The sequence below is a fragment of the Rhea pennata genome, chromosome 15 (genome assembly GCF_028389875.1).
Source record: "Rhea pennata isolate bPtePen1 chromosome 15, bPtePen1.pri, whole genome shotgun sequence".
Classification (NCBI taxonomy): Eukaryota; Metazoa; Chordata; class Aves; order Rheiformes; family Rheidae; genus Rhea; species Rhea pennata.
The window spans coordinates 3,731,366-3,757,311 of record NC_084677.1 but is presented as its reverse complement, the minus strand read 5'-3'; the positions used below and the strand labels follow the sequence as shown (position 1 = coordinate 3,757,311).

Below are 25,946 nucleotides of genomic sequence, written 5' to 3'. Positions count from 1 at the left end.
CCCCGCCACCGCCTCCCCCCAGCTTCCCCCATCCCAGCCCCCCAGGGCACCCCTCACCCGGCCGCCCCCCACCAGCTCCCCGGGGCGCCCCTCATCCGGCTCCCCCCCACCCCAGCCCCGCGGGGCACCCCTCACCCAGCTCCCCAAGGTGCCCCTCACCCGGCTCCCCCCCCCGGCTCCCTGGGGCGCCCCTCACCCAACTCCCCCCACCAGCTCCCCGGGGCGCCCCTCACCCGGCTCCCCCCCTCCTAGCCCCCCGGGGCGCCCCTCACCCGGCTCCCCCCCCCCGGCTCCCCGGGGCGCCCCTCACCCGGCTCCCCCACCCCGGCTCCCTGGGGCGCCCCTCACCCGGCTCCCCCCAGCTCCCCGAGGGGGGGAGGGGGCCTCGCCCCGGCTCCCCCCCTCCAGCCCGGCGGTGCCGCTCATCCTCCAGCCCCCCGCCCCGGCGACGCCCCCCGCTCTCACGCCCCGACGCCGCTACCTGCCGCCATGGCGCGCGCGCCGCCGCCCCGCGCGGCTCAACCGTCCCGCCCGCCCGCCGCCAATCCGCGCGCGCCGCCCGCCCCGCCCCGCCGCCGGGAGGTCACGTGGGGCCCGCCGCGCCGCGCCGCGCCGCGCCGCGCGCGCATGCAGGACGATTGTCCCTCGCGGGGCGCCGTCTGCGCGGCGGAGGGCGCCAGTGCCCGGGGCGCCGGGAGCCCCGCAGGGGCTGCCGGGAAGAGCGGCCATGCCGCGCGGCGCGGGAAGGAGAGGCCGCGCGTTGCGCTTTCCCAGCTTTTACACACGCAGTTTATGAACGTTGATACAGACGCGGCCAGCGGCGGCGCCTCGCGCCGGGCTCCTCTGCGAAAGCGGCTGCGCGGGGGCTCCCGGCCGGCGCGGCAGAGCCGTCGGGGAGCACCGCGGCCCCGCGAGCGCAGCGGGGAGCAGGCCGCGCCGGGGGGCTCTTGCCTGCCCCTCGGCCCGTGCCCGCGGGCGCTCGGGGGCGGCCTGCGGCGGAGGCGGGCGCCGCAGCGCGGCTCCCCGCTGAACCGGGCCTCAGAACGACGGGTCGCCGAAGCCGACGCGCTGCTGCACGGCCCGGATCTCTTGCAGCAAGGCGTCGTTCTTCAGGCCTAACTGCGGAAAGGAGGGCGATGAGGCAGACACGGCTGTGCCAGCAAGGCTAAAAGCACTTACAGATACCTCGCTAGAATTTGGAGCTGGGGGGAGGCCACCCACTAATGCTGCTGAGAGTCTCTGCAGGAAACAGAAATAGCTGTTTTTCATGCTCTGCCAGTGAATGCCAGTATGAGGAATCAGCTCAGGGACCAACAAGAGGGCAGGAGCCAATGGCAAGAGCCTCAGAAATGCCAGCTTTAATTAAGTATCTTATTTTCCAATTAAACTTGCACCTTAAAAGGGCAAGTGCTTCACGCTGCAGGAACACTCGGAACCCTGCACTGAAAGAGACGGAGCTGGCTTCCGTCTTGGGCAGCCCACAAGCTGACCTGCCTGCCCTGCTCTCTGCATCCAAAGAGAGTGCAAAGATACTAACCTTCACTGTGTATTTGTAGCACTGCTCTGACTCCAGCTGCCTTCCTCCCTGAAAAAAAAAAAAAAAAAAAAAAAAAAAAACAACAGAAGCCAGTGAGGAAAGGAAATTATAGGAAACAGGTTCTCGGCAAGTGACACATTGTTACAAAGCTCAACAAAGAGGATGCCTGACGGGAACATTTGCTAGGTGATGACAAATAGCTGAGAAGTGTGCTTCTTTTGCTATCAGTGCTTCACTGTTTTTCCCTGAACCCAGTCTTCAGTCTATTTTTACCACAGATCTACAAGATGTTTTTCAGGCTCATGAACAGTTGCGATAAAACCCACCCCACTGTATGAGGCTTGAGATTGGAATAGCTAGTTGGCTGGCCACTCACTTGCAGACAGACGAGGGCTAGGTATGCCCACACTTCAGCATTGCTGTTATTTAGGGCATTGGCTTCAGCAAGCGCATCCTCTGCTTCTGCCAACTCTTCCAGCTTGAGAGAGAGAGAGAGACGAAGAGGTGTGAACAAAAAGCAAACAACAGACAGAAAAAGCTTCAGAATTTATCAAGCACCTGCTCCAAAAGCCACATAAATCAATGCAACAAAAGCATCTAGCAAGATTCCTGGCACTGAGCTGCTCTGCCCATGACAGGGATGCAAGGAAAGGATTTTGAGCAGTGTCAGTGTCAGTGTCCAGCTTTCTGGCCAAAAAGGCAAACCTATTACCACTGATTCCCAGTCTCTGTGAGAGAGTCTACTTTTACTTACAAATCAGCTCCCATCAGTTTTCCTGAAGGAAAGCAGCACTACTTCACCTCCACCTCTGGGAAGCACTGTGGTGCTCAATGGGGAGCTCTTGATCACCTGCTTCTGTGCAAGTGCCCTTTGAAATATCACTCGGGTCTTGATCCCTCTCCCCACAAAGCTGCAGAGGCTCCCCGGAGGCAGGGATAGCTGGTGCCTGGAGACTGCCTGCTCTGTGGGCTGTATCCAGTTCTCAGGCAACCTCTCAGACATCCCTGGTCTGGAGTCTGAAACCTCCCAGTGGGCCTAAATTTCGCCAAAGGGGAAAACAGGAAAGTTTGAGTCCTTCCCTGTTTGCTATCCACAGCTAAACCCCTTTGGAGGAGCCTTTTGCAAGATGTCCCTCTGGGAGATGCTGCAGTGCTGGTGGCTGCGGCTGGGTGTCCTTGGCAGCTTTTCAGGGCACTGGATACCTTTGGGCAGGGAACACACTGAGATTCCTCTCTGCTGACATTCTGCTCAATTCCTCGGTGGTGACATGCAGGTCATGTGCTGGCAGGCACTCGGAGCAAAGCCCAGGCCCAGGTTTAACGCTTGCCATGACATGCTGGGGAAGGGGGCTCTGCCAGGCCTGGCAAAGGGACCAGGGAAGGGAAAGATTGCTGCTCTCAGGGCAGCTGAGGGTGACTGTCCTCTGACATTGCCTGTGTGAGGAGCCCAGGGTGCCATCCTTGGGACTGTGATAGCATGCAGCACAAGATGGCCTTAAGGAGCTTCAGATTCACGGACAGATTAAGCTTTTCTTTAACAAAGGGGATCCTGCAAAAGCAAGCCCTGCACCCCAGGCCCCCACAGAGCTAGTTACAGCATGAACCACTTGAATGCTTTGGATCTTACATCTTATTTGCACTTACCCTATAGCAGGCAATTCCCACTCCCAGCCAGGTGAGACAGGATGCGGAGTTCTTGCAGGCTAGCAGGTATGTCTGCTTCGCCATGCCGTACTGCCAGGGGAGAGAGCAGCGTGTTTGCAACATAGGTGCTGTGCCACAGCCAGCCCCTCTTCTCTCTGAACGCTCCATCGCCAGTGGGGCTCGGACACTGGGGAAAGCTGTTCCCCCGCTGTTGGGGAGCTGAGACCCTGCCCGCTGCCCCCAGAGCAGCGGCTCTATGTTGGCAACAACTGATAAAATTATTTAAAAACTCCTCGCTTGTACAATGATGATAATGACGTACTACACTAGCACCCTGAGACAATGAGACTGTTTAGAGCTTGGCACAAAGGAAAATGGTCATGCTCTGAGGAGCTTAGTGCTCCAGGAGGCTTTGTATGTTGTTAGACCTTAGCTGTTCCTACTCATAATGGCATTTTGTACCTGGGATCTGGAATCTATAGCTATTTGCTTTGTGGAAAAGCCCCCTCTTCCACTCTGGCTGGCTCCTCACCTCTTTCTCTTCCAAGTAGATGGAGCCCAAGCGCAGATAGACAAAGTGCATCTCTGCAGCATCCACCACAAAACTGACAGTTCGCTCATAGCACTCCTTTGCCTCTGCAAGGTCTCCCTTCAGGTAGCACAGGTGGCCTTTCTGAGCCCAGACATTTGGATTCTGTGCACACAAAGCCAGGAGATGTGGGTGAGAAACAGGAGGGAGAAAGATCTAGGAGGAGGGCAGGGACCTCTGTAATTAACAGAAAGGAAGAGCTGACAGGTATTTGACTACAGAGGAGCAAATTTTATGTACAGAATAAAAATGTTGGAGGGCTATCTGCATAGCATCAGCTCCCGAGGCTTCCTCTGGCTTTCCCTGCGTGGTGTCCTCACCCGTGCAGGCTCGCTAGGTGTCATTACTGTGCAGACAGCACTCAGAGACATCAGTTCTGCAGCCCTCTGTGAATTCCGTTCAACCTGACAATCTCAAAAAGTTGACTTCCATTTCTACTGAATAGCAACTCTGCTTCTCATGAAAGCGAGGCTGACTCACCAACACAGGGAAGGAGGATTAGGAAATGCATGTACAGAGGGAGTAGAAAGGCAGCTGATGCACTGAGAGGAGTCCACATTCAGATGCTCTATCTCTGTGCAGAAATGCAAACACTGTAATGAGGAAGGCAGTGCTGCAGACCACATCCTGATGTGGTTCATCAGCTACAATTGTCCTCCCCTAGAGAAACTGCTGCAGACTAACATGAAAGTTTGCTCAAGTGGAAATGAAGCATGGGCTCTTAAGTTCACATGCAGAAACAGTACAGGCAGAGTTTGCCACAGTGTTTGACCAATCTCCTACTTTAAGACACCTTACTGCACCATGTTAAGACAGGGAATTACCATGTAGTCAAGTCTAATGGCCTCGCGGAGACATTCTTCGGATTTGGAGAAGTCTTCCTTCAACAAGTAAGTCTGGGCCAGCACCAGGTAGTAGTCACAGCTGGCACCTCCCTGAAGACTCAGCAGCTCGTGGGCAAGTGCCATGTGAACAAACTGAGGAGAGAAGGCACCTTCAGGAGCGCGCTGCTCTGCTGCTGGCCCCTCTGCAGCAGGCCTGGAGCCAGCACTCACTGCTGCAGATGGTGACCTGCAGCATACACTTCAGGAACACTGCCTTGCACCTGTTTGACTTCCATGAACAGGAAACAGGCAGGAGATTTTTTTTATCTCCTTCAGAAATTTACCTCCCATTGCTTTTAGTTATGTGTTGCTTTGAGCAGCTCTCCCTGCCTTGTAAAACCAAGCATAAGACAGCATAATGTGGCAGTCAGAGAAATCCCCCAGAGATCACCGTGTAGGAAAGGGACAGCCCACCGATGATTTAAAAATTGCTCTGGCATACAGAAGTGTCAAGAAAGGAGTACTGGTGTATGGGAAGCATCACAATAATGCATCTCATCTCCAAAGGCAGATGAAGATAGGAAAGAGCACATCTGCCAGAACCTTCTGCAGCTTGGTTGCTCCCTCCACAGCAAGCAGTACTGAGTGGAGGCACGAACTTTGCCTCCCTGGGATAACTGAATCCCCAGGGAGCATTTTGATCTGAATACTCTTCCTAGCCACGGTTTTGTATTACTTGCTAGTGGTGCTTTTGCTCCCCCTTGCACTTGGCATCTGCTGTGGGCACAGCTTGTTTTCCATGCCAAATAGAGGGGGTTTTCGAGCTTGTATCAGCTCTTTTGTAATAAACCAGGGAAGGAAACCCAGCCTCCCCTCCCTCTCCTCCACTCCCTTTTGAGCTGACCTGGATGGCATTGACTTTAATCAGGAAGTCCACTGTCTTCATAAAAATAGTGCAGGGAGGTTGGCTAAGTCCTGCAAGAAAAGGTGTCTCCATAAGTCTCCAACTGGTCTCTGTTTCTGAAATAAGAGCAGGGTAGGAGACCCTGGGAGGCAGAGGAATTTCAGCATCACAGTGTAAAACCCAGGAAGTGGCAGAGGGGGCTAAAGCAGAGATTAATTCACCATTTAGTTCTGAAGAGCTTAAGTTTTTGTAAGAGAGGTGAGAGGAAACTACATTCTCAACTTGCTAATTTTATAGGCCAAACAGAGGAAGAAAACATAGGATTTTATAATTGAAACTCGTTAGAGTTAACTGCAGTGAGGCCCCTGCCTGCCCAACCCAATCCAGCAAAGCCTGGAGCACCCAGTACTGCCATCTCTTTGCCATCCATGGGGTGCAGAGCTGGAGAGGAGGCAGATCACTTAGCATATGATCAAAGGAGATCAGTGGGGACAGTTGAAGAGCTGGCATTTCGGGAGAGAGACAGCAGAGCAGTAGATGAAGGCAGCTGAGTGCCATGGCATGTGAAGAGAAGACAAAAGAAGGCTGAAAGGAGGTAGGAGGGAACCGCATGATGAAGTCTACATAGCTTCAGAGGTGAGCTCTAACTGCCTGTTGAAGGTGTGCATGAGTCACCTCCTGGGGGGGAGCTCCAGCGGGGGCAGACCAGCTGGAGCACCACACCAGCTACTGCAGCCGCACAGCTCCCAAAGGAGAGCTGGGCAGCTCTGAGGGCAGGCCAGCTGGAGGCAGCCCTGCACGGGGGCCGGCACCGTCCAGCGCCCTCGCTGTGCGGGAAGGGGGCTCCTGCGTTCCCTGATGCGATGCCTATCCTGTGGAGGAATGGGACTGCACCACATGACGCCAGAGGGGAAAAATACAGGATTGCAAGCAGGAGGAGACACAGAGGGGGAAAAAAAGGTGATCTTCCTTAACTTTTAAGTGAATTGAAACCTGTTAGAGAAAACCCAGACATCCTTCCTTTGCTCCAGCCCCTCGGAGCTGTGTTTACCCACTGGCTGTTCACCGTATTGCTCTGAAAATTGGGATAAACCCACTTTGCTGAAGATTCCCAAGACAGAGAAAGAGAGAGAGAATAAAACTTGATGCCTTGGCATCAGGACTGCCACAGTTCTGTGCTCCCACTGATTGCAGAAGGGCCTCTCCCAGCACTGAGATCTTGTCCCTTCTTTACCAGACCCCCACGCCCTAACCTCTCGGGGCTGCCTCCTTGTTCTTAGGCCTCCTGTTCTGCTGAGCAGTAGCATCCTCTTCAGGCACCATGCAGGTTAGGGCAGCCTCCACTGCCTCTGGCAGCCTGCTGGCTGCACTGTCTTCAGCCTCCTCTGGAACAAAACCAGCAATGAACGTTGGGTGCAGAGTTTGCCATAAACTGGCCAGTTTGAAGCAATATCCCACAGAAATGGGGAGAGAGAGGAAACAGGAAAGAACCATCAGGTTTCCAGGGCTGGGGTGAAAAGACTTTGCAGGACATAAGCCATGGGGATGGAGTTTTGAGTACAAGAGAATGTGTGAAGCTAGGAACAGTTATAAGTAAGACAACATCCCTTTCCTTATACATGCAACAGGCCAAAAAAGGCATATGACATTGTAGGCCTGCCTGCCTGAGGCACTTTGCTTTGAGTGGTGGTAGTGTTAAAAATAAAACCAGCTGGTATTTCCCACAGCCTGGCCAAATATTTAGGACTTGGGACATAAAGTCCTGGCTCAAGGTAAGTCTGAGCTCGGAGAGGCTCCAAAAAAGCCCTTCAGTTCAGGGCCACCACTGAGCTGCTGTTTTGCCCATTTCGAATAGGTTAAGCAGTCCAAGCTATGTTGGGAACTCAAAGCAGCAGCTTTTATTAAAGCTAAACCTGAATGACCACAAAGTACAACTGTCACAACGACAGCTCTGCCCTTCCAAAACCTCAAAAAGGAAGCTTGTTTCTTCTGGTCGCCCTGGCTGCTGTCTACACACTAGTGTAGCAGCAGCACTGGGCTGGGCCAAAACTGTAAAAAGCAAAGACTGGTTCCTCTCCTCGGCTCTGGGTAAGACAAGGCATTGTATGCTGCTTTCAGAGCACTTCATCATTTAAAACAGCACACTTGCTGCTGTTCTCTGCTTCTGGTAACTACGGTTCATGGTAGGCTATTCTAGCTCTTGGTCCACGTCTTCTTCCTTTTCCCTTTGTACTTCTCCTTCTAGGTCCCACTGTTTACCACTTCCCACACTGCTCTGAGCCCCCTCCTTGCCACTACCAGGCTACCTGCTGGTTTTGCTAGAGATTACCTGGCAGGGATGCTCCTGGGCATGGATTGAGAGGCCTCCCACACTCAGCAGAAATTTGCTTTTTCCTTCCTTCTCCTTCAGGAGCCTCAGGGACGCTCCTCTCCATGGCAAGCTGTGCCTGCAGTAGCTTGTTAGCCTCACGGAAGGCCATTTCTGCTCGAATATTATTATTTTGCAGCTCATAAAAGAGGCCTATGGGAGAAAGAAAGAGTAATATGACCAGAAATCATTTCCTTATCCCTCAGATTAGAGCAGGGGAAAGAGGAGCAGGGGAGTGAGCAATGCTCAGCTCTTCAGGAGTGCCTGGGTCACAGAGGCTGGCTTGCTTTTGTACCCAAAAGAGTCCAGACTACAACACTGGATGGCTCCAAGCAGCTGGCATCCTCAAAGAAAATCTCTGCCTCTTCATAATGCTGCAGCATGACTGCTACAATCCCACAGAGCAGCAAGCTGGAGACAAGGTCAAATAGGTTAGCTTTACAGGCCTCAGCCAGTGACGTAGGGGACATCCCTCACCCTCGCTCTCACGCACCAGGAACACCCAGTACCTTTGCATGTGATGTGGGTCCAGGCGAAGAGCCTCCCGGAAGCATTCCTGGGCTTTGATTGTTTCATCAAGCAAGAGGTAGAACGCTCCATAGTCCAGCCAGTACTGAATGTTGTGCTGGTCCCGAGCTACCCTCTGAACCCAAGAGATCATTGCTGGAGTGGGGACTCCCCAAAATCACACTCCGTAAGCACATATAACAGACTGAGGAAGCAGTTCTGGAACAACTGTTGCTTTCCTCTGACTATCCTGGTTGTGTTTAGCAACAATCAAGCCCTTGTCTATCATGTGCTAGGGTTTCTCTTAACTGGAATCATGCCCATCTTTTCTCTAAGCCTCCTTCACCTAACACTGTCCTTCAGCTTCAGTTGATCTCCTCGTAGCCTCTTGTTAGAGGGCCCAGCGTCCCCCGTGCTCACCCAGCATGCCTTCTGGACCAGCTTATCCCAGTTCCACTGGCCTTGAGGCTGAAGTCTTCAGTGACCTGGCCAGCCTCTGTCTCAGTCCTCCAGAGAGCAACATTTGCCTAGTAAATCCCTCACACTGACTCTGAGTATCCTGGTCATGTTCACCTCTTTCTTACACAGTTGGCTGGTGAGCACCTAAGCTGTCAGGAACAGGGGCCCCATAGCCGCTGTGGTGGCGTGCTTGCTGCCAGCCCAGGCATGTGGGAGACAGGCAGGAAAAAGTAGGGGCTGCTTCACCTGCTGGTAGTAAAGAGATGCCAGTTTGTAGTCCTTGCTGACTTCAGCTTCGTGAGCAAAGAGCCGGAGCTGCTCGTCAGTCGTGCAGGACGGAGGGGTAGGAGCAGCAGCTTCCTCGGACAGTACCTTGTAAGGGGTGAGAAAGTGAGTTAGCCCTGGGGAAGGTGAGGAAGGTTAATGTGATCATGCTACAGCAGCAGCCCCCAATCCTGCACTGTGCAGAGAATGTTCTGGTGTCCCCAGGCTGGGTAGGTTGGAAAGACAAGCTGTCCCAACTGCTGATGGTGGTGGGACACAGCCCTTCAGTCTTGTGAACCTGTGTTATTCCCAGGTACCCCCATCACACAGGGAAGGGGCATACCCATTATGTGCAGTTGTGACAAGTAAAAACATCTCTAGACCAAAACCATTTCAAACTTCCTTTGTGGTGTCACTTACTGGTGACCCAATTCACTCTAGGAGGTCTGTGCTCTGCCTGGGTGATTGTGCCAGATAGCAGGGACCCAGACACTCTCACTGTGACAGCCAGGTACAGCAGCTTTCACTAGTGGCACCTCACACATAACCTGCATCTGGATTTTATAGCAACAGGATACACCAAATCCAGCCGCTTAAATATGGGCCTCTGGGAGTAGCTCAGGGCCCCCATGTGATAACTGCAGCATATGAAAGCATAACCTTGCTTCTGTCTTGAAGGCAAAAGTCCTGCTGCCTTCACCAGAAGCAGTGTCAAGCTCTGGCACCACAATGAAGCCATTATGTCCCAGGTCACCCATCCCAGCTTATTGGACACATGTCAAGATTTCTGCCTACCTGGTTCAAGGCAATATGCATCTGATCCACAAGATACACATAGAGTTCACTGAGAAATGCCTGGAACTGCTCCAGGGACTCGAATGCTGTTGTTTTCAGGTACTTCTCCCTCACGATCTTCACCACCACATACTGCAGAGACATGCGACTGTTGGACAAGGCAGGTCTCCCCTACCTCCTCCACCAGCTCTGTAATCATCATAATAAAGAGCCAGAACACACAGATTTAGCCTGAAGCTCCAGCCTAGCTCTAAGGACGACATCCAGCCCAGCAGTGATGAAAGAAAAGCAAACAGAAGTGAATTCCCTTCCCGCCTCTCAGCCCTACACGTGCTCCTTTGAGGGACAACATGTGAGGTAGGCTGTCCTCCCTGGGCAAGACTGGCTGCCTCGGCACAGAGACAGGGCATCCAGACAGAGCACGGGCCAAGGCTAACTGGCTGAGAGAGGTGGCCTCTGCCTTCATCCACCTGGGAGGCCTGGAGAGTGAGACTGCCAGAAGAGGATTGCCTGCGTGGAAGAGCAGTCAGCCTTGCCTTGCTTAGGCTACAGCCACAGGGCAAGTGCAGGTGACTGGGAGCCTTCCTCCATGGACAGGAAAGGTTCTCTTGGTCCATGGTCAAAGCAGCCCAGCCCTTGCCCTGTTAGAGCAACACTTGATGATACTGATGCCAGCTGCAATAGCCCTGGATGGCTAAAAGGGATTCCGGGGTAACATGGCACTTGTCATACCACCACAGAGCAGCAGTTCCTCACTGAGAAACTGCTGGAACAGGCACAGGTAGAGAAATAAATCAATACCACAAAATCCTTGCCTTTAGCTGTTCCTTAAAGGCAAAATATTTTCCTGAGCTGTTGAGCTCAAAGTTGAGTTGACACTTCTGTTCCTCCAGGGTTTGATGATTTATTGCTCCTTGGTCAGGTAGCTGCTTCCCAAACAGCTCATGGTATTCGCTCAGGATGGTGACAGCAATGCTTGTGATCTGGTTGTGATAATCTTCCACAGCCTAGAAAGCAGGAATCAACAGTAAAAATAAATAAATAATTAAGAAAACTTCACAAGTTACTTGCGCCATCAACCTTGAAATGTATTTTATTTGCCAGAGCCCACACCTTGCATAAGCTCCACCTGACTCAGTCTCAATTAGTCTGTCATACATCCTTTTCTTTCTGTGCCTGAGGGCTCTGAAAATATCTACATGCAAATACAAGAAAGCTCCTTTATAATTAGGTTTTGCTTCTGCTATACTTTTTGATCAGAACCCAGTATTTCAGTCATCGTTGTCTCTTTTATAACAGCATAATTGGCTGTAAGTAAAATATATCTCATTTGCTGGGAGCCCTTTAAACCATGGGCCAGCACTGTTCAGCAGTCTGTAATCTCCATCATCTCAGTAGCAGAAGCTTCCATGGTCTGCAAGGATCAAAATGTATCACTCTACACGCTCCAGACAGTCCAGTGCAAATCAATTCTGCAGCAGCACTGAGGTCAATTATCTAAGTACTGCTTTTTCTCCTGCCGCTGTTCTGAACTGACCATTGGCCGGGGCCATCCAAGGACATTCTCCTTTGATAGCTGCTCCGTGCCTACAGAAAATGAGCCAGTGCTCTCAGGCCATTTTCTGGAGTCGGTATGTCACACACACAAAAGCCCTCAAAAATTCTTGGTTATTTAAGGGAGGCCAAGGACTGACTCTGCTTATGTTTGTCTGGGTCTGGAGAAGCATGTGGGTGAGCTTGAGAAGAGAAAGGGTTGGGACTGTCCAGGGGTAAGTACAGGAATCTGGTAGCCTCTTTCTCCAGCATCCAACTCTCTTCCAAAGACCCCGAAACTGCTCCTCTCTTCTCTGCCTCTCCTAGATCTCTTCCTCTTGTATGGAAGAGATGTGGGCTGTGTTACCCCTGCCCACAGCCCACCAATGGTTTTCAAAGGCGAGATACTGTGAAGATAACACATTCAAAAGGCTTCTTCTCCATGTGTTTCCTCTGCAAATCCCAAACATGTGTTGTTCAGGGGTCAGCCTGAAAATGAAGCTCTCTTGTGTGAGAGAGATGAGGGCAGAATGGGGTGGCTGAATGGCCATACAAGGCACATACCTTCTCGGCTCCTGCAGTCTGGCGAGGCAGCAGAGGGCGAGTGGGAATCATCTCCTTGATCCTGTTAGGGAGAGGAGAGGAGAGACCAGCATAACATGCTGCCAGTGATGCCCACTTGTCTTAGGTGCAGGCAGCCTGCAGTGCGAGGGCTCCAGGCCTGTCTTCATATCCAAAGATACGTTGCAGGGACAAGAAAGGGAGAAACTGTGAAATCTCAGACCAAGAATGAGCTGTAAAGCCCAGAACACCTACAATCAATCCTTGTAGCTCATCATACTGTCTTGGCAGAACTAACTGCCTCGCTCCCTGCTGATCATCACACTTGAAAGAGGTTAGAAAAGATTTATTTAGTTGTTATTTTCAAAGGTTTTACTGACCTGTCACACAAAAACTCCTTTAGAAACTCGGTACAGCACAGCAGGTGGAGTTAATACGTGCTATTGCTAACAATCCAAACCACTATCCTACAGAAGCAGACCTTCTTACCAAGTCGTTATTCCTTTAACTCGCAACCTCCTTGGTCTGCCAGAACAACTGTAAAAAAAGCATCAACTTGAGGAACGCTCTGAAGAATTTTATCACTGTGTACCCCAGGCTAGCCAGGCCATCAGCTCCTGACATCCCACAGTGCAGCTGTGGCACCTTATGCCTTAGCCATGCATTGGCTCCTTTATACTATATTATGCCTGTTTGAAGCATTATTGTGTTTACAATGACCTTTCAAACATTTCTTAAAATCCTTTAGGATTACAGTAATTTTACTAATATTTTATGAAAATCCTTGGTTTCAAAACAGCCTAAATTCACTGGGTTCTTCAGCAAGACTTCTTCCTTGCTGGTACTGAAAACATCGTACATCTTTAGAACACTACTCAAACCACCAAGTGAAGGTTTCATATCCTGTATTGGTCTTACCCAAATAGCAAAGCAAATTCTTTTGCACTAAAAATAAACCACTCCTGTAACAGTTCTGCCAGGTTACAGAGCCTCTGACCAGCTGACTTCTCCAGGTCCTGATCTGTGGCCCCTTCTAGGACCACAGGAGCCCTGTGGCTCCTCACAGCTACAAAACCTCTTCATTGTTAAAAACCTATTGGGTTTCAGTGTTGAGCACAAGATTCAGCTCCCTCTCTTGTGCTCTCTTGAAAGGGCCACATCACACTCTCCCACTGTGCCTGCTGCCACTCCTGTTGGTCCCTTGCCCCATATGAGACATATCCTGTCACCTGACTCAGCATCTAGTCTCTGGGGCTATCTCATGCCCCAGAGAAGATGCTGGTCTGTGTAAAGCAGTGTTACCATGAACAGCAAGAAGTCCTCACGCTTTTCTCCCAGACTCGGCTGTGCTGTGCTATCTAGTGTTGTGGCCCTAACTGGCTGCCTCTCTGGTACCTCCCTGCAGAGACCCATCACTACTCCCTGGGAAGCCACAAAGCTTGAACAAATGGTGAGTGCAGCTCCCCCATTCAGTCCCACCCTCACCCAGTCTTTGAACAGCGCCCAGCGCCCATCACTGATATGTTTGTAACACAGCTATGTGTTACCAGAGATGAAAACTGGGCAGCTTCGTTTAATGGTGAGAAAAAGAAAACGAACCACAACAAGAACCTAGCGGAAAGCAAACAAGCAAAAGTCAAGTAGAGGCTGACAGAGCATTTTGAATGCAGCCCAAGAAATAGAGTTGTGGTTTGCTAATGAGACATGCATTTAAATGTCCTTTCAGAAGAAAAGAAAAATCACTCCTGATGATATCTGCAATAACATATGTACGTGTCATCAGCTGGAGCCCCCCAAGACAGAGCCCTTCCTAAGATTCAGAATGACTAGGTATCCAGAACTCACATCTGCGCATGGCAGGTGGATGAGGAGGAATTACATTTAATTCATGCAAGTTGCAGTAGAGTAGGAATGGTATAAGAAAGGTCAGGAGAAGCTCTGTTTTAAAGGGGGCTTTCGGTTTCCTCAGACATGCTCTTTCTAGAAGATAACAGGCAGAACAGAAGACAACACACAGACTCTTCTTTCAAAGAATGGCTGTTGCTGTGTGGTTTCTGCTGATATTTCTGTTTGAGAGACATACAGCCCATACACATTATATTTTATTCATTTGTTGTATTTTCTCTTTTCTTTTCAATAAATTATACATGCTAGGCCTTACTAGGCTGTAACACAGCAAGGCCATCACTTTGTGGACAGAAGCAACTGCTCAAACTGAGCAAACAGTGGAAGGTTAGAAGCAATGGAGATGAGAGACAGCAGCTCTACAGTGGAATGATGCAAAAACTAATGTAAGAGCTGAGGAATGAGTAGAAAATTGTACAAAAACTGTGGAAGAGGAAAAAATTGAACCATACTATTTTGATGCTACAGGAATCCTACCATGCTGGTAGACAGTGACCAAGCAACTGAATATTGCACACAAGAGGCAAGCAGGTGGAGATTAATGGGAAACAACACCTGGGCAGGAACACAGGGTAAAGCTGTGTTGCTCTGGTGTCTCTCTTTTGGAGATGAATGGCTAAGAGATGCCAGCTGGAATGAATGTGACTGTTTTCCAAACCCAACATATGCTGTAATAGGTCTGGCCCAATCCTCCCCTTGATTTCAGCAGGCTTTGGATCAAGTCTTCAATTGGTCTCTTGAGAGGGTGGATCACTGTACAGCCACGTTTTTATCCTGTGGAAGAACTGAGATGTCAACCCCAGAGTTACAGCATGTCTTTACATACCGTCTGGTGAGCTCCTCTGGCAATCGTTTTGGTACCAAGGCCTTCTCCAGCTTTATCTCCATCACCAGGAATGTTCCTGCTTCAACATATTGCTGTAAAGATAAACATTGCTCTCTCAAAATCTTGCTGTCTAGGGCCATTACTGGCATGATGAAAGACAGAGCATACAGCTACAGATCTTCAGCAAATCGCCTCGAAACTGCATACAGCTTGTTTAGTAATCTATCCTCAGAATAATTTACAGTAGCAAATTCCAGTGCAAGAAATCAGCCTAGGAAAAATCAGAAAGGCCAAACAGTTAATCTTCTTGAAGAATGCATATGCATTCTAGATGTTTTGAGGAAGAAGACAAAATATGAAGGAACTCTTCCCTCTGATTATTTATAGTGACCTTCTAGCCCAATACTCCAGTCAGATGTCACTGGAGGAACTCCAGAATAGCATCTGCGTAAGATGTCCCTCATCCAGCTTGCTCTCGCAGAAGTTAGTTATGTGAAAGGTGTGAGACATTCACACAGTGATGGTATAGCATTCTTTCCCTATCTTTGGAAATACCTGTCCATTGTGGTTGAGATATGTGACATTTTCAGCTTCTACTGGAACATCTGATGACAGGATTTTTACTGCACTGGATAGCTATTGAAGAAAAAAAGATGTCTGTTGTTCACAGTCAACAAACTTCATGCCGTCACAAATTCAGGACATGACCTAGAGTGGAATTACATGGCTTTAAAGTCAGTAGTTGTATGACCGCTGAGTGCTTGCAGTGCAACACACTGACAAGTCATGGGTCTGAAGCAGCTGAGCCATATGCCATGCTGTACATTTTTTTCAGGCAGCATGTACTGAAATTTCGAGATGATGAATATCTCTCAGTTGGCTGAGGCAGAGTATAGTTAATCAGGGATTATCTTGAGACACTGACCCCCAGAAAACAGGCCTGTAAACCTCATTCAGTGTCACAGATTTCAACTTTGCAAAGCAGCTGAACTGCAAAGACAGGCCTTGTGTGCCAGTGGATCTCACTCCTGTGGTCCTAGCTCTTGGGGTTGCCTCAGCAGCCTATTCCATGTGCTCGGCATGAGCCTCTCTGGACAGCAGCAGTTGCGCAGCTGGCTCTGGAGCCCTGCTCTGAGAAGGAGCTGCCATGGCTATCTAGAGCTGGAATGCCCCAGAGAGGCACGTGCCCTCCTTGCTGCTCTCAGAGCATGGAGGAGAGACTGTCAAGCCTGCATGGAGCAGGCCTGGCTGCTACATCATGCACTGGGGATTCCTCACCAACTGCAGGGCAGTGATCATCTCCCAACACAGCATCAACACCCTGTGCCTCCTGCTTTCTGCATTCCTCACCTATCTCTGATGTAGAAATTGATGTAGTATGCCTCTCTAGACCTTACCTTCCTGTTGGATTCCTTATCTCTGGTGATTTTTTCTTTATCCTCCCTCTGGATCCTACTGGGAGCAGCTCTGGAAAGAGGAGAATTGATCCCTGGGGCCCATTGCCCTTCCTTGGTCAGACTGATCTGAGGCCTCAGATCCCGGAAAACACTGAGCTGATTTTTAGTCTGAAAAAAAAAAAAAAAAAAAAAAAAGGAGGGAACAGGGGGAATCAAGGGATAAACTGGGCTTCCCCACCCCTTTCCTTTAACCTCTCAGTTGCAAAACATATTGTCAGGCCCTGAATGTGCTAAGAAGATCCACATCCTCTTCCTCCCTTCACAGGGGTTTAGCTGTCTGTGCTCAAGGCCAGCTCTGATACATACAGCTGCGTAACCTCAGATTAGACTGCTATGAAAAGAACTGCATGAGAAAGCCTCAGTGGTGAATTCTCTGGCTTCTCTCGAGAGCTGCATTTAAATCAAGGCACTTGCCCTCAATTCTTGCCCAAGCTTCATGGTAGATATGTTAGTGCCAACTATGTACCTCCCTTGTGCTAACTCACTGGCTTGATTTCCTGGCTTGATCTTGCACCGACCTCATCCCTATGAACTCGCCTGATGATCTGAACTGTTAGATCAGCTTAGCTATCTTGACCAGCTCTGTTCTGCTCTTCTTTTTTGGGGTACTATGGGACTGCACTCCTTGTTGGTGAGGTCACTGCCCTGCCTGCCTTGTGGTGACTCTGGGCTCACCTTCCCTTGCGGAGCAGCTCCCCTGATGCACATCAGTGAATTGCAAGGAACTGACTTTTTTGAAGTTGTGCATTTACGCACCGCTTGACCACCACAGGCTGCTGCCTCTCAGCTGTTACTGTAGTAAGAGCTGGGCTAGCAGGAACTGAAGGGACACTGGAGAGAGAATGGAGCACTTGTACCAGGTACTGGCTGGACTGAGTCCAAGGACCAGCTCAAAGCATCCAGAAAAGCAGGAAATGAGAATGCATGACCACACTTGTGATAAATGTGAGGGGACAGGCAGTACCGTGCAGCCAAGTGGCCATTATATGCAGCCAGGATGTTGTGAAGCAGAGACCAGAGCACAGCGGTGTGCCCAGCCCTGCTTTCCAGGAGCCAGCAGCCAGCAGTGGCATGGGTGTGAGGAAAAGGGCTGTAATTCACCCAGCTCCTGTGGACTGGACAGCAGCCCAGAGGGTAAAGTGGACAGTAAAACCAGGCTGTGTATCTGCCCTCCTGAAACATGCTCGGATCTGTTCCAGGAGTACTGTGGGAAAACAGAGTAACCCATTTTGGCAACATGGAGGGGAGAAAAGTGAAAAGACAAATAAACCTCCATGAGCCGCAGTGGAAAGAGCTCCAGTGGCAGCTTTTTTGGTTGTTGCCTGGGGTAACACTATCATTTTGGAGACAGTGTACACCGTTTGTTTTTCTCAGCAGCACAGCTCATTTGCCCATGCAAACGAATGGGGAGTGAGAATCTTTCTTACCACTCTCCCTGCTCAGCTGCTGCCAGAGAAAGGAGCAGAGTCAGACTCAGAGCCTCCCTCAGCCCCCAAACCTGCTCACTCACACCTTCTACTTGGAAATACCCTGCCTTTGAGAAAACTGCACCTAAAAACTCGTGTTATAATTTCTCTCCATCACTGGAAGGACAGTGAAGTCTCAGAGCCAGTCGCTGAGAAGTGCACTGCCCACACTGCCCCTGCTCCCTGCACACTGGCCAGGCCGCCTACGCCCAACTCCAGGCTGCAGAAGTAGTGTGGAGGCTGGCCTGCGCTCACCTTCTCAAACACCTCGCTGTCTTTATAGGCAAAGACACGAAAAGCCCCTCGTATCTGCTTCACACCGGGGTACAGCAAAGGCACCATGTTGACATATGCCACACCATGGAAGAAAATCTGTCCGTCGTCATCTCCCTGGAAACACAGAGCAAGGGACAGAGTTACTGATCTGACTGTTATTCTCTTGAAGCAAACAAGGTCACTGATCCCATTAAGTAAAGGCCACACAGCAAACTGATGCACCTGATGAGCCAGGGCTCTAGGTCGCTGGCACAGAGCCGAGACAGCCTGGAAGAAAAAACTCTAGTCACTCTATATGCAGAATCCCAATTTTATTCCAATCTCTGCAGAGCAGCTTTTCTTAGTAATGCCCACACTGTGCCATAACCCAGGATGGTCTTTTCAACATACAGCTGCTAAATTATTGACTTTTCGATTAGAAAACCAAGCAACCCTACCAGAATTGTGAGCATTTCAGGTCTGATGGAAATCAGGTACCTACTGATGTCTGAGAGTCTGGGCTAACACTGGACTGGTGAGGGTAAGGGAGAAGGAGCTCAGACACGTATACGGCAAAATCCTGGCATCAGTGAGTGCCAAATGGGATTTAGACTAACTTGGGTGACTTTGTGCTGGAATAGAGTAGGAGCTCTCCCATGATCAGTCACGAGGACTGAAACCATTAGTTAAGGAGCTGTTTCTTTATTGAAGCACCCTAGTTTAAGTGCAAGAGCATAACTTATTCACACCTAAAGAAAGAGGGCATGAATTTCTTCAAGATGCTCAAAAACCCCTTTGGATAACCTCAGTGAATTACTCCATATTCTCCAAAAGTGTCTCCTCCCTGACCCCTTTTCACTACGCTACTTCAGACCATCAGCAAGAGATCTGTATGCTATAAGAAAAAAAAATCTTTGTTTATTTAACAGCTCTATAAGTTGCTTACTCCCTTAATGAAGCCACTAGCCCTCTGACTCCCTTTGGCTGGTTCAAGGCTGGCTTTGGTATGATAAAGACATTAAAGGGAAAATGCATGATAACACAATGCTTCTCTGCTAGCCAGAACAACACATCACTCCCCATTCTCACCTTGTCAGTTTTGCTGGTCTTCCCCTTACTGGAAGAGACCACAGGCATCCTGCAGACCTCCACAGGCCAGTAGCGGCACTCTGCAATGCGCTTCTGCAGGCTGAGCACAAGGGAGGACAGTGAGGAGTTGCAGAAACCAAGCAAAGGAGCTTTCCCTCCCTAGCCACATCGCCCTTCGTACGGATCCGTGCAGCCCCAAAGCGCCCACGCTGGTGCTCACTCTCGCTCGCTCCCATGTGGCAGCGCAAGCACCCTTGGGCCTCTGAACATCCGTACTTTGTGGCAGGGCCCCTGTCTTGCACATTTTCCCCTCCATCCAGTGCCATGTACATTTATGGCAATAATAGCTATAAAACAATGGTGAGAGCAACACGCTGGATCTTCTCCATTTCCTGGTTACTTCAGAAATGAAGGAAATAAAAAGGAACATGATTAACATTGGTATAAAACTTGAATTACACAGAAAAAGCAGACTCTGAGCTCCCATTCAATGTGCCTAGTAACTCTGAAACTGGCAAGCAGGCTGACAAACGTGTAGGGAAAAAAATCAAATCAGAGAGGAGGGAATATTTCCACACATGAGAAGTAATTTGGCTGTGAAAGTCATGGCCACAAGATGTGGCTGAGGCCAAGAACATAGCAGGCTTCCATGAGAAATGGGATATTTATCCTGATCTTGAGACTATCTGGAGACATAATAGGTAAAGCTTATCCAATAAAAAAAATCAAATGAGAGAGTGAGAGGGTTTTAATATAACAAGAATTTAGCAAAACTCAATTGGCAGCTAAGAGGAGAGCTCTTTGGGGCCACCCTACTCCACGTCTGCTGACAATACCCCTGCTGCACCTTCCTTAAAACCTTTACGTTACAGCCCTGAAAAGGTCATGGGAAGGAACAAGACCAGTCATGAAGATCATCTCCCAGTGTGGCAGAAGTGAGATGCTGCCAGCAATTAAAGGCAGTTAGCTGCTCTTTTGCTCACATAAACACCTTCAGCCAGCAGATAACTGGAGACAAGGCAGAGACACAGTTTGACCATGTAAGAGGTCTGAGAACATTAGCACATTGCGAAAGACAAGTCACCAGACTAAGTGAATTCTAGAGTGGCTTTTCCCTACTGCTCAGTGTTGGAAGGGAGGATTTCAGCTTTCTTACACAAGTACTGCAGCAGGATCTAGGAAGCAACGTCTTTCCATGTCCCATACAATTCTCTTCTTTATGCTTTCTGACTGGACCCTGAACTCTCTGTCCTGTGAAAAATAGCACGTGGTCAGAGCCAGGAGAGCAATCTGGGCCCAAATCGCCACCTCCCAGGTTTTCCCCAGGAGAGAATCTGGGTCAGTCAGAGAGGCATCCAACTACTATACACAGGACATCCCAGCAGAGCAAGGTAGCAGCTGCCCTGCAGCACCACAGCCCACTAGCATTAAGAGCCAACCATGACCCTGTCAGTCCTTTCTCACCTCTCTTTTGTTGAGCTCTCCATCCTCATTTTCATAGGGGCCACCAACGATGAAGGAGTTGGGTATGTTCAGAGCACCAGGGGCCATGATGTTACCAAGTGGCCATTTTTTGGGCCGGGGTAATGGTTCTTTTTCACCACCAAGCTTTAGGACACCATTCTTGAAGACCAAGAGGAATTCTCTCTAGAAGGGCATGAGAGCAAAAGGACTTTCACTCCCAGCAGGAGTAAATATCAGGTGTTCTCAACTGGGTTCAACAAAGTAAAGCAGCAGAGCAGGGGCCTGGCTTTAAAAGGACACTCCACCACATGCACACAGAGAAGCGAGTGAAAAAAACAAATATCCACATGAAAAAATCCTACCAGTTTCAATCCAAATCTTGCCACACAGATGCACAGACCTTCATTTTCGTTAAAGAAACACATCACACCGCAAAGACTGTGAGCAATCACAACACTGCTGTAGCACATGCATAGGAGCAGCTGTACAGCCCCATGGACCTAGTCACTCATTCCACGGTGCAAGGTGTGGGATAACAAGTTGCTTCATAGCAGTGAAGACCTACTCTACCAGGCCTGGATCGATTCTTACCTCCCCAACTGCTGGTACTTGCAGGCAAGCCATGTAGTTTTGCAGGGGTCCAGTGGGAACAAATGCTTCGGGGACAGAATAAGCTGCCTCCAAGGTGACACTCAGGAGATTACCATTTGAAAGCTGAGTTGCAGAAAGCAGGGGCTCTTGGACACACACAGTCACTTCAAGGCCACACTGTGAGACAAGGATAGACTAGAGGCAATAGCCAGGCAATTATAATTCTCCTGCTCCTGAGGGAGAAGTAAGTAGAAAACCAAGGCCAGAATGCACAATATTATCTTATTCATCACTTCAGATATAAAAGAAAATAGACTAGCACAGGAAAGGAATCTTATGATCAATTTGTCATATGTCTGAATTGTGATGCTTGTTTGTTTAAAGCAGAACCTGCTCAGGGCATGGGATATTTATAAGTAGGATCCAATGAAATGAACCACGGTAAAAGAACATCAGGGATGGAAGACAACGCTCTCACGATGCAGAGCATACCGAGGCTAGGGGTGCACTTCAGCTCTGCCCTTTCTCCACACATCGTGCGCAGTCTTTAATTACCCACCCCAACTCTGGATGGATAGATGGCTTGCAGTGAAAAAGCAGCTATTCGGCATTTATCATCTTCCCTCCTTAGTGGGTAGGCCCATTCCTCACTTATTATGTAACACTTCTTAAATGCAGAAAAGTCAAAGCAATATCCACAATCCAATCCACTTGCAGTGCTACCGCATGCGAAATCCGGAGCAAAATTAGACACATTTTCCCAGCCTCATACTTCATTCACTGGGCGCTTTTCAACTTGCTGAATGAGTGAGGACCTTGCAAGAAAAGCAGTAAGAAATTGTATAATAATGGAGACATGTCTGAGACATTTCATCCACAGAAGGGAAGACTAATGAAGTTGGGCAGGCAATCCTGCCTTTGCCTTTTACTGATTTTTCAGCACTATACTTTGCATCTCTAATGTTCTTTCTAAGGCAGTTTGGGAGCTGCACACATTAGCATTTCTTGGCTCTACCTCAGCTATCATAAGCAACCTGGGACAGACGTCAATGGGAGTCAGAAGGGCCCCCAAGCTTTTAATATATAGGGCCGTAACACATATGCGATGTGCTAGCTGGCTGAGTCATGCTCACCTTCCCATTAAAAAGCAGCACAGAGATGAATGAGTGGTGGAACGCTTCCAAATTCCACATACCTTGGCCTCTGGAGGAACGTTCTCTAATGGAGAGGTAGGCACTGCATACAAAGGAGCTAACACCTTAAATGAACACTGTCCTGGGAAGAAAAGGAATGAGAACAGCATAAAATGAGACCCTTTGTAGAGAAATCATGGCCTAATTCCTGAAGCTGAGCTGCTGGTGTCACCCCCACTCTCCCAAGAGCCAGCTTTCTAAAGATAGTACGAAGCCCATTTTGTCAACAGAAGGAAAGTTATAGTGAGGCATCAATAAGCAAGGATCAAAAGATGCAGGAGAGTAAGAAGTGACCATGGAGGCTCTAGAAGTCTATGCTGTACCTTGCAGCAGAGGTAGAAGGTCCACCACAGCTTGGCCAAGAGGCACAGTCTTCTCCTCCTTCTGTCTCTTCTCCCTTGGCAACACTTCTGTCACTGTCACTAGGGAGAAAAATAGACAGGAGCTGGCAGAGTTGCTCAGTCAGCTTCAGATCAGCAGTTAAGAGCAGTGAGATCAGATACGGGCTGCAAAGGGTCTGGGTCAGCTCTGGCAAGCCCTCTTACTTCATCCCCCACGGCTGACAGGAGGAGCAAAGCTCAGGGGCATGGGCCAACATGAAAGGAGGTTCTTCTAGCCAGCAGAGGTGAGAACAGAGGTATGGAGACCCCCACACTGCTGCTGCTTAAGAGCTACTCTTGAACGAACAACTCCTGCGGCAGGCAGGCAGAGCGGAGCCACTGGGAGCACCCACCTCCAGCCCTCCGAGGAGTGAGAGTCAGTGTCAGGTACTTACAGAGCACGGGGCTTTGCGCAATGCTGTCCAAGGAGTTGGGCCCGTCACGGCTGTATTCAAAGCTGGTTGTGAAATTGTACTCTGCTGTCCCATTTGGCAAGACATCGACCTTGGAGGACTCTCCCAAGATCATGCCATTGAACTCTGCGTGCACCACAGTGACTGGTGTGTCACTCTTGCTCCCTTTCTGTCAAACACAGACAGACAGCACATTAAGCAGCTGGCTCTGCAGAAAACGCCCATGATCAAAGTTGTCTTTGGGGGGCAGCTCGGTTATGGGCCTTGGACAGAGTACATCAGGTTCTTTGGCTGTTCACTACAAGAATGGAGAAGAGGAACAAAGCTTGGCCTTGTTGAGACCTCACCACTCCCTATCTTTAGAAAGGAAAATTTCTGCTCCACTACCCTGTGATGCCCAAGGGGTTATTAATACCTGCTGCTGGAATAGGCAAGGGGGAAGGTGAGGTCTGGACTCCACCTGAGGAAAGGCTTCAAAAGATATATCGAAAGCAAATAAAATTATAGAGTGCTTCCAGGAAGGTTGAGATTTTTGTAGTCCCCTCAGTTAGCTCCTGAGCTGCATGCCTGAGCTCACAGGACACTTTTGTACATGGCGTGGCTGCAGAATGCCCTGAAATCAAGTAGGAGTTCCAGCAAGTACTTTGGAGAACTCCAGAATTTGCTTTTAAATTTCATATCACTTGTTTAAATAGAGATGAGGGGGTTCAAATGTCTCTGAGGAAAATCTTAAACATAGGTGAATAGGAATGGTGCCAGCCCAGCATGTCATGCCTGGAGTCCACACAACCCGGCAGCCCTTTCCAAGTGGGCTGCACCAGGCACTTCCACAGTGCTGCTAGAAGTGCTGCAAAAAAAGCAGTTATGGACGAGAGAGTGTCCCTGCAGAAGAGACACAGCTGTCTCTCTCCATCCAGGGTAGAGAGGTCAATACCCCAAACCTGAACACAAGGATCGTCATACCCACGCCAAGCTGTTCTTTAATCCTGAGCCACAGAGATGCCTGGGTCTATCCCTGAGTTTCTCATCTCCATTTCACTGGGGTAAAGATTTCCATATAGGCTTTTGCACAAAATGAGATTTCATTCACTTGGTTTTAATTTTTAGCCTTTTTCACTGTCTCCTTGAGCATATATTACATGAACAGCTAAATAGAGGAATTCAATTAACCTTTTTCTGTTACCTTCTTTATTCTATATTCCTCTCTCATCCTTCTCGCAATCTCCTCTAACCATATGGATTCCCACACTTCCTGTATTTGGATTTTTTTTTTCATGCTGCTGTTCTTTTTATTAGACTTTGTAAACCTCTTTCTTTTTGCTATAGCAAAAAGTTACTCCTAAGATGGAGTAACCAGAACCACATGCACTATTCCAGATGCAATCAGACCACTGGTCTACTATTTTCAGTACCGTTTTCCCTCCCATTGCCTTCTACTTCTCGACTAAGGTGCTGTTTGCTGAATCTCTCAGTGTGAGAGGCACTCAAATACTACAATGTACAAATCTCAAAAAAACAGACAGATGGGTTTTGGTTTGCTTTTTTGACTGCTGCCAGAGCAGAAGCAGAGATTTGCATTTTTCTGTTTGCAGCAGTAGCGAAGCTTCTCCTCTGCATTCCCTCCTAAAAGCCAGTTCCTCCAGAAGGCTTTAAGGACAGCGGGGCGAATCATGCCGCGCACGGAAATCGCCATGGTCAGGTTTTGATCTGTGCCCTTACTCTTACATCGGGGCTGCACTGCAACTGCTGCCTTTCTAAAACGGGAGCCATCCTACAGATTTCAATACAATTTAAACTGCCGTAGCTAGGATGGAAAGCTGACTCTGTAGCCAAGGACAGTGACAGCTCTTTTTAGAGGCATCTGTCTCGCTGATACACACTTTTGCTGTGCTTTGCTCTAAAAAGCTGCCAGTGCCACCCCGCAAGGCGAGGAAGGCAGAGAGCCTCGGCAACGCGGCGCCCCGGGAGGCTGAGGAGCCTCTGCTCCGGGCGCGGGAGCCTCCGTGGGGAGCAGCCAGCCCCCGCGCTCCCTCGCGCTGCTCTGCCCGCGGCCGGACACCCACGTAACGGGACCGCGGCACAGGGAACCGCTCCGGCGTCGCTTCCGAAAGCCGCCGCGGACGCGGAGCTTTACCAGGCCCCGGGCCTTCCACACGGCGACCCGCACGGCTTTGCTGGGCGCTGGCGGCTCGCCGAGGAGCGGCGCGGCTGCCGCAGGCGGCGCGGCGCAGGATCCCTTTCTGCTGGGCGGCCCCGCCGGCACCGCCATGGCTCTGCGGGGGAAAGAGGGAGGAGGGAAGCGGCGAACCGCTGCAGCCCGGGCTCACCGGGGCCGCGTCCAGCAGCAGGCCGCGCGCGAGGCCTTTGCCTCCTCTGGGAGCAGCCCGCTCCCCCAGGCAACCCGACCCACGGCCGCGGCAACCCCCAGCGCCGAGGGGCGCCAGCCGCAGCCCCGCAGCCCCTCCGCGGGGCCCAGGGCCGTGGCGCTGCCGGGCTGGCGATGAGGCGGGGCAGGTGCGGGGACTATGTGTTGGGTGGGGGGGGGGGGGTTGTCCCGCCGGCGGCGGGGCGCGAACCCGCGGCCTACCTGCGCGCCGGGCCGGGCCCGCCGCCGCCGCGTCCCGTTACCACGGCGACCCGGCTCCTCTCGCGAGAGCCGCCACCCTCGCGAAATCCTACAGCTGGGGTCACGTGCGGTTGAGGGGCGCCCGCGACGCTGGTGCCGCCATGTTGGGTGTGGGCGGCCCTCGGCAGGCTGCGGGGGGCGCCGCGGGGAGCCCCGCGGCCCCGCGCCCCGCGCTCCTGGGAGCGGAGGCCCCGCTCGGGGGCAAGGGCTCCCGCCGGGGGCGCAGGGAGAGACCGGGCAAAGCAGCCAGGCTCGGGCAGGGGCTTGGGAGATGGCAAGTGGCTGGCACCCCGGCG

General features: G+C 50.6%; 2 protein-coding genes across 9 annotated transcripts in view; both read right to left on the bottom strand.

Annotated features, from left to right (window-relative positions):
• WDR90 (WD repeat domain 90) overlaps positions 1–491 on the bottom strand; it is a 36,514-nt gene extending 36,023 nt beyond the window's left edge. The window contains exon 1 of the mRNA XM_062588592.1: positions 466–491. Within this exon, the coding sequence (XP_062444576.1) occupies positions 466–491 (26 nt within the window). The remainder of the gene's footprint in view (positions 1–465) is intronic.
• A 275-nt stretch (positions 492–766) lies between these two features.
• On the bottom strand, positions 767–25,892 carry CFAP70 (cilia and flagella associated protein 70). Of its 8 annotated transcripts, none has more exons than XM_062588784.1 (29): positions 25,612–25,890; positions 25,159–25,297; positions 23,007–23,193; positions 22,555–22,653; positions 22,234–22,313; positions 21,039–21,215; positions 20,448–20,630; positions 20,140–20,234; positions 18,984–19,083; positions 17,895–18,029; positions 16,114–16,281; positions 15,272–15,352; positions 14,717–14,808; positions 12,475–12,522; positions 11,989–12,049; positions 10,707–10,898; positions 9,892–10,023; positions 9,079–9,204; positions 8,376–8,509; positions 8,162–8,277; positions 7,828–8,019; positions 6,752–6,883; positions 5,499–5,569; positions 4,595–4,747; positions 3,714–3,875; positions 3,182–3,271; positions 1,914–2,015; positions 1,538–1,585; positions 767–1,119 (listed from the first exon to the last, which is right to left on the bottom strand). In XM_062588784.1, the coding sequence occupies exons 2-29, from the start codon at positions 25,291–25,293 to the stop codon at positions 1,039–1,041; spliced, it is 3,372 nt and encodes a 1,123-aa protein (XP_062444768.1). In that variant the 5' UTR covers positions 25,294–25,297; positions 25,612–25,890; the 3' UTR covers positions 767–1,038. The 8 variants fall into 8 exon arrangements, with proteins under 8 accessions (XP_062444768.1, XP_062444771.1, XP_062444769.1 ...); XM_062588786.1 differs by having other exon boundaries at positions 1,027–1,115; XM_062588787.1 differs by lacking the exon at positions 6,752–6,883.
• Between the last annotated feature and the right edge of the window lie 54 nt (positions 25,893–25,946).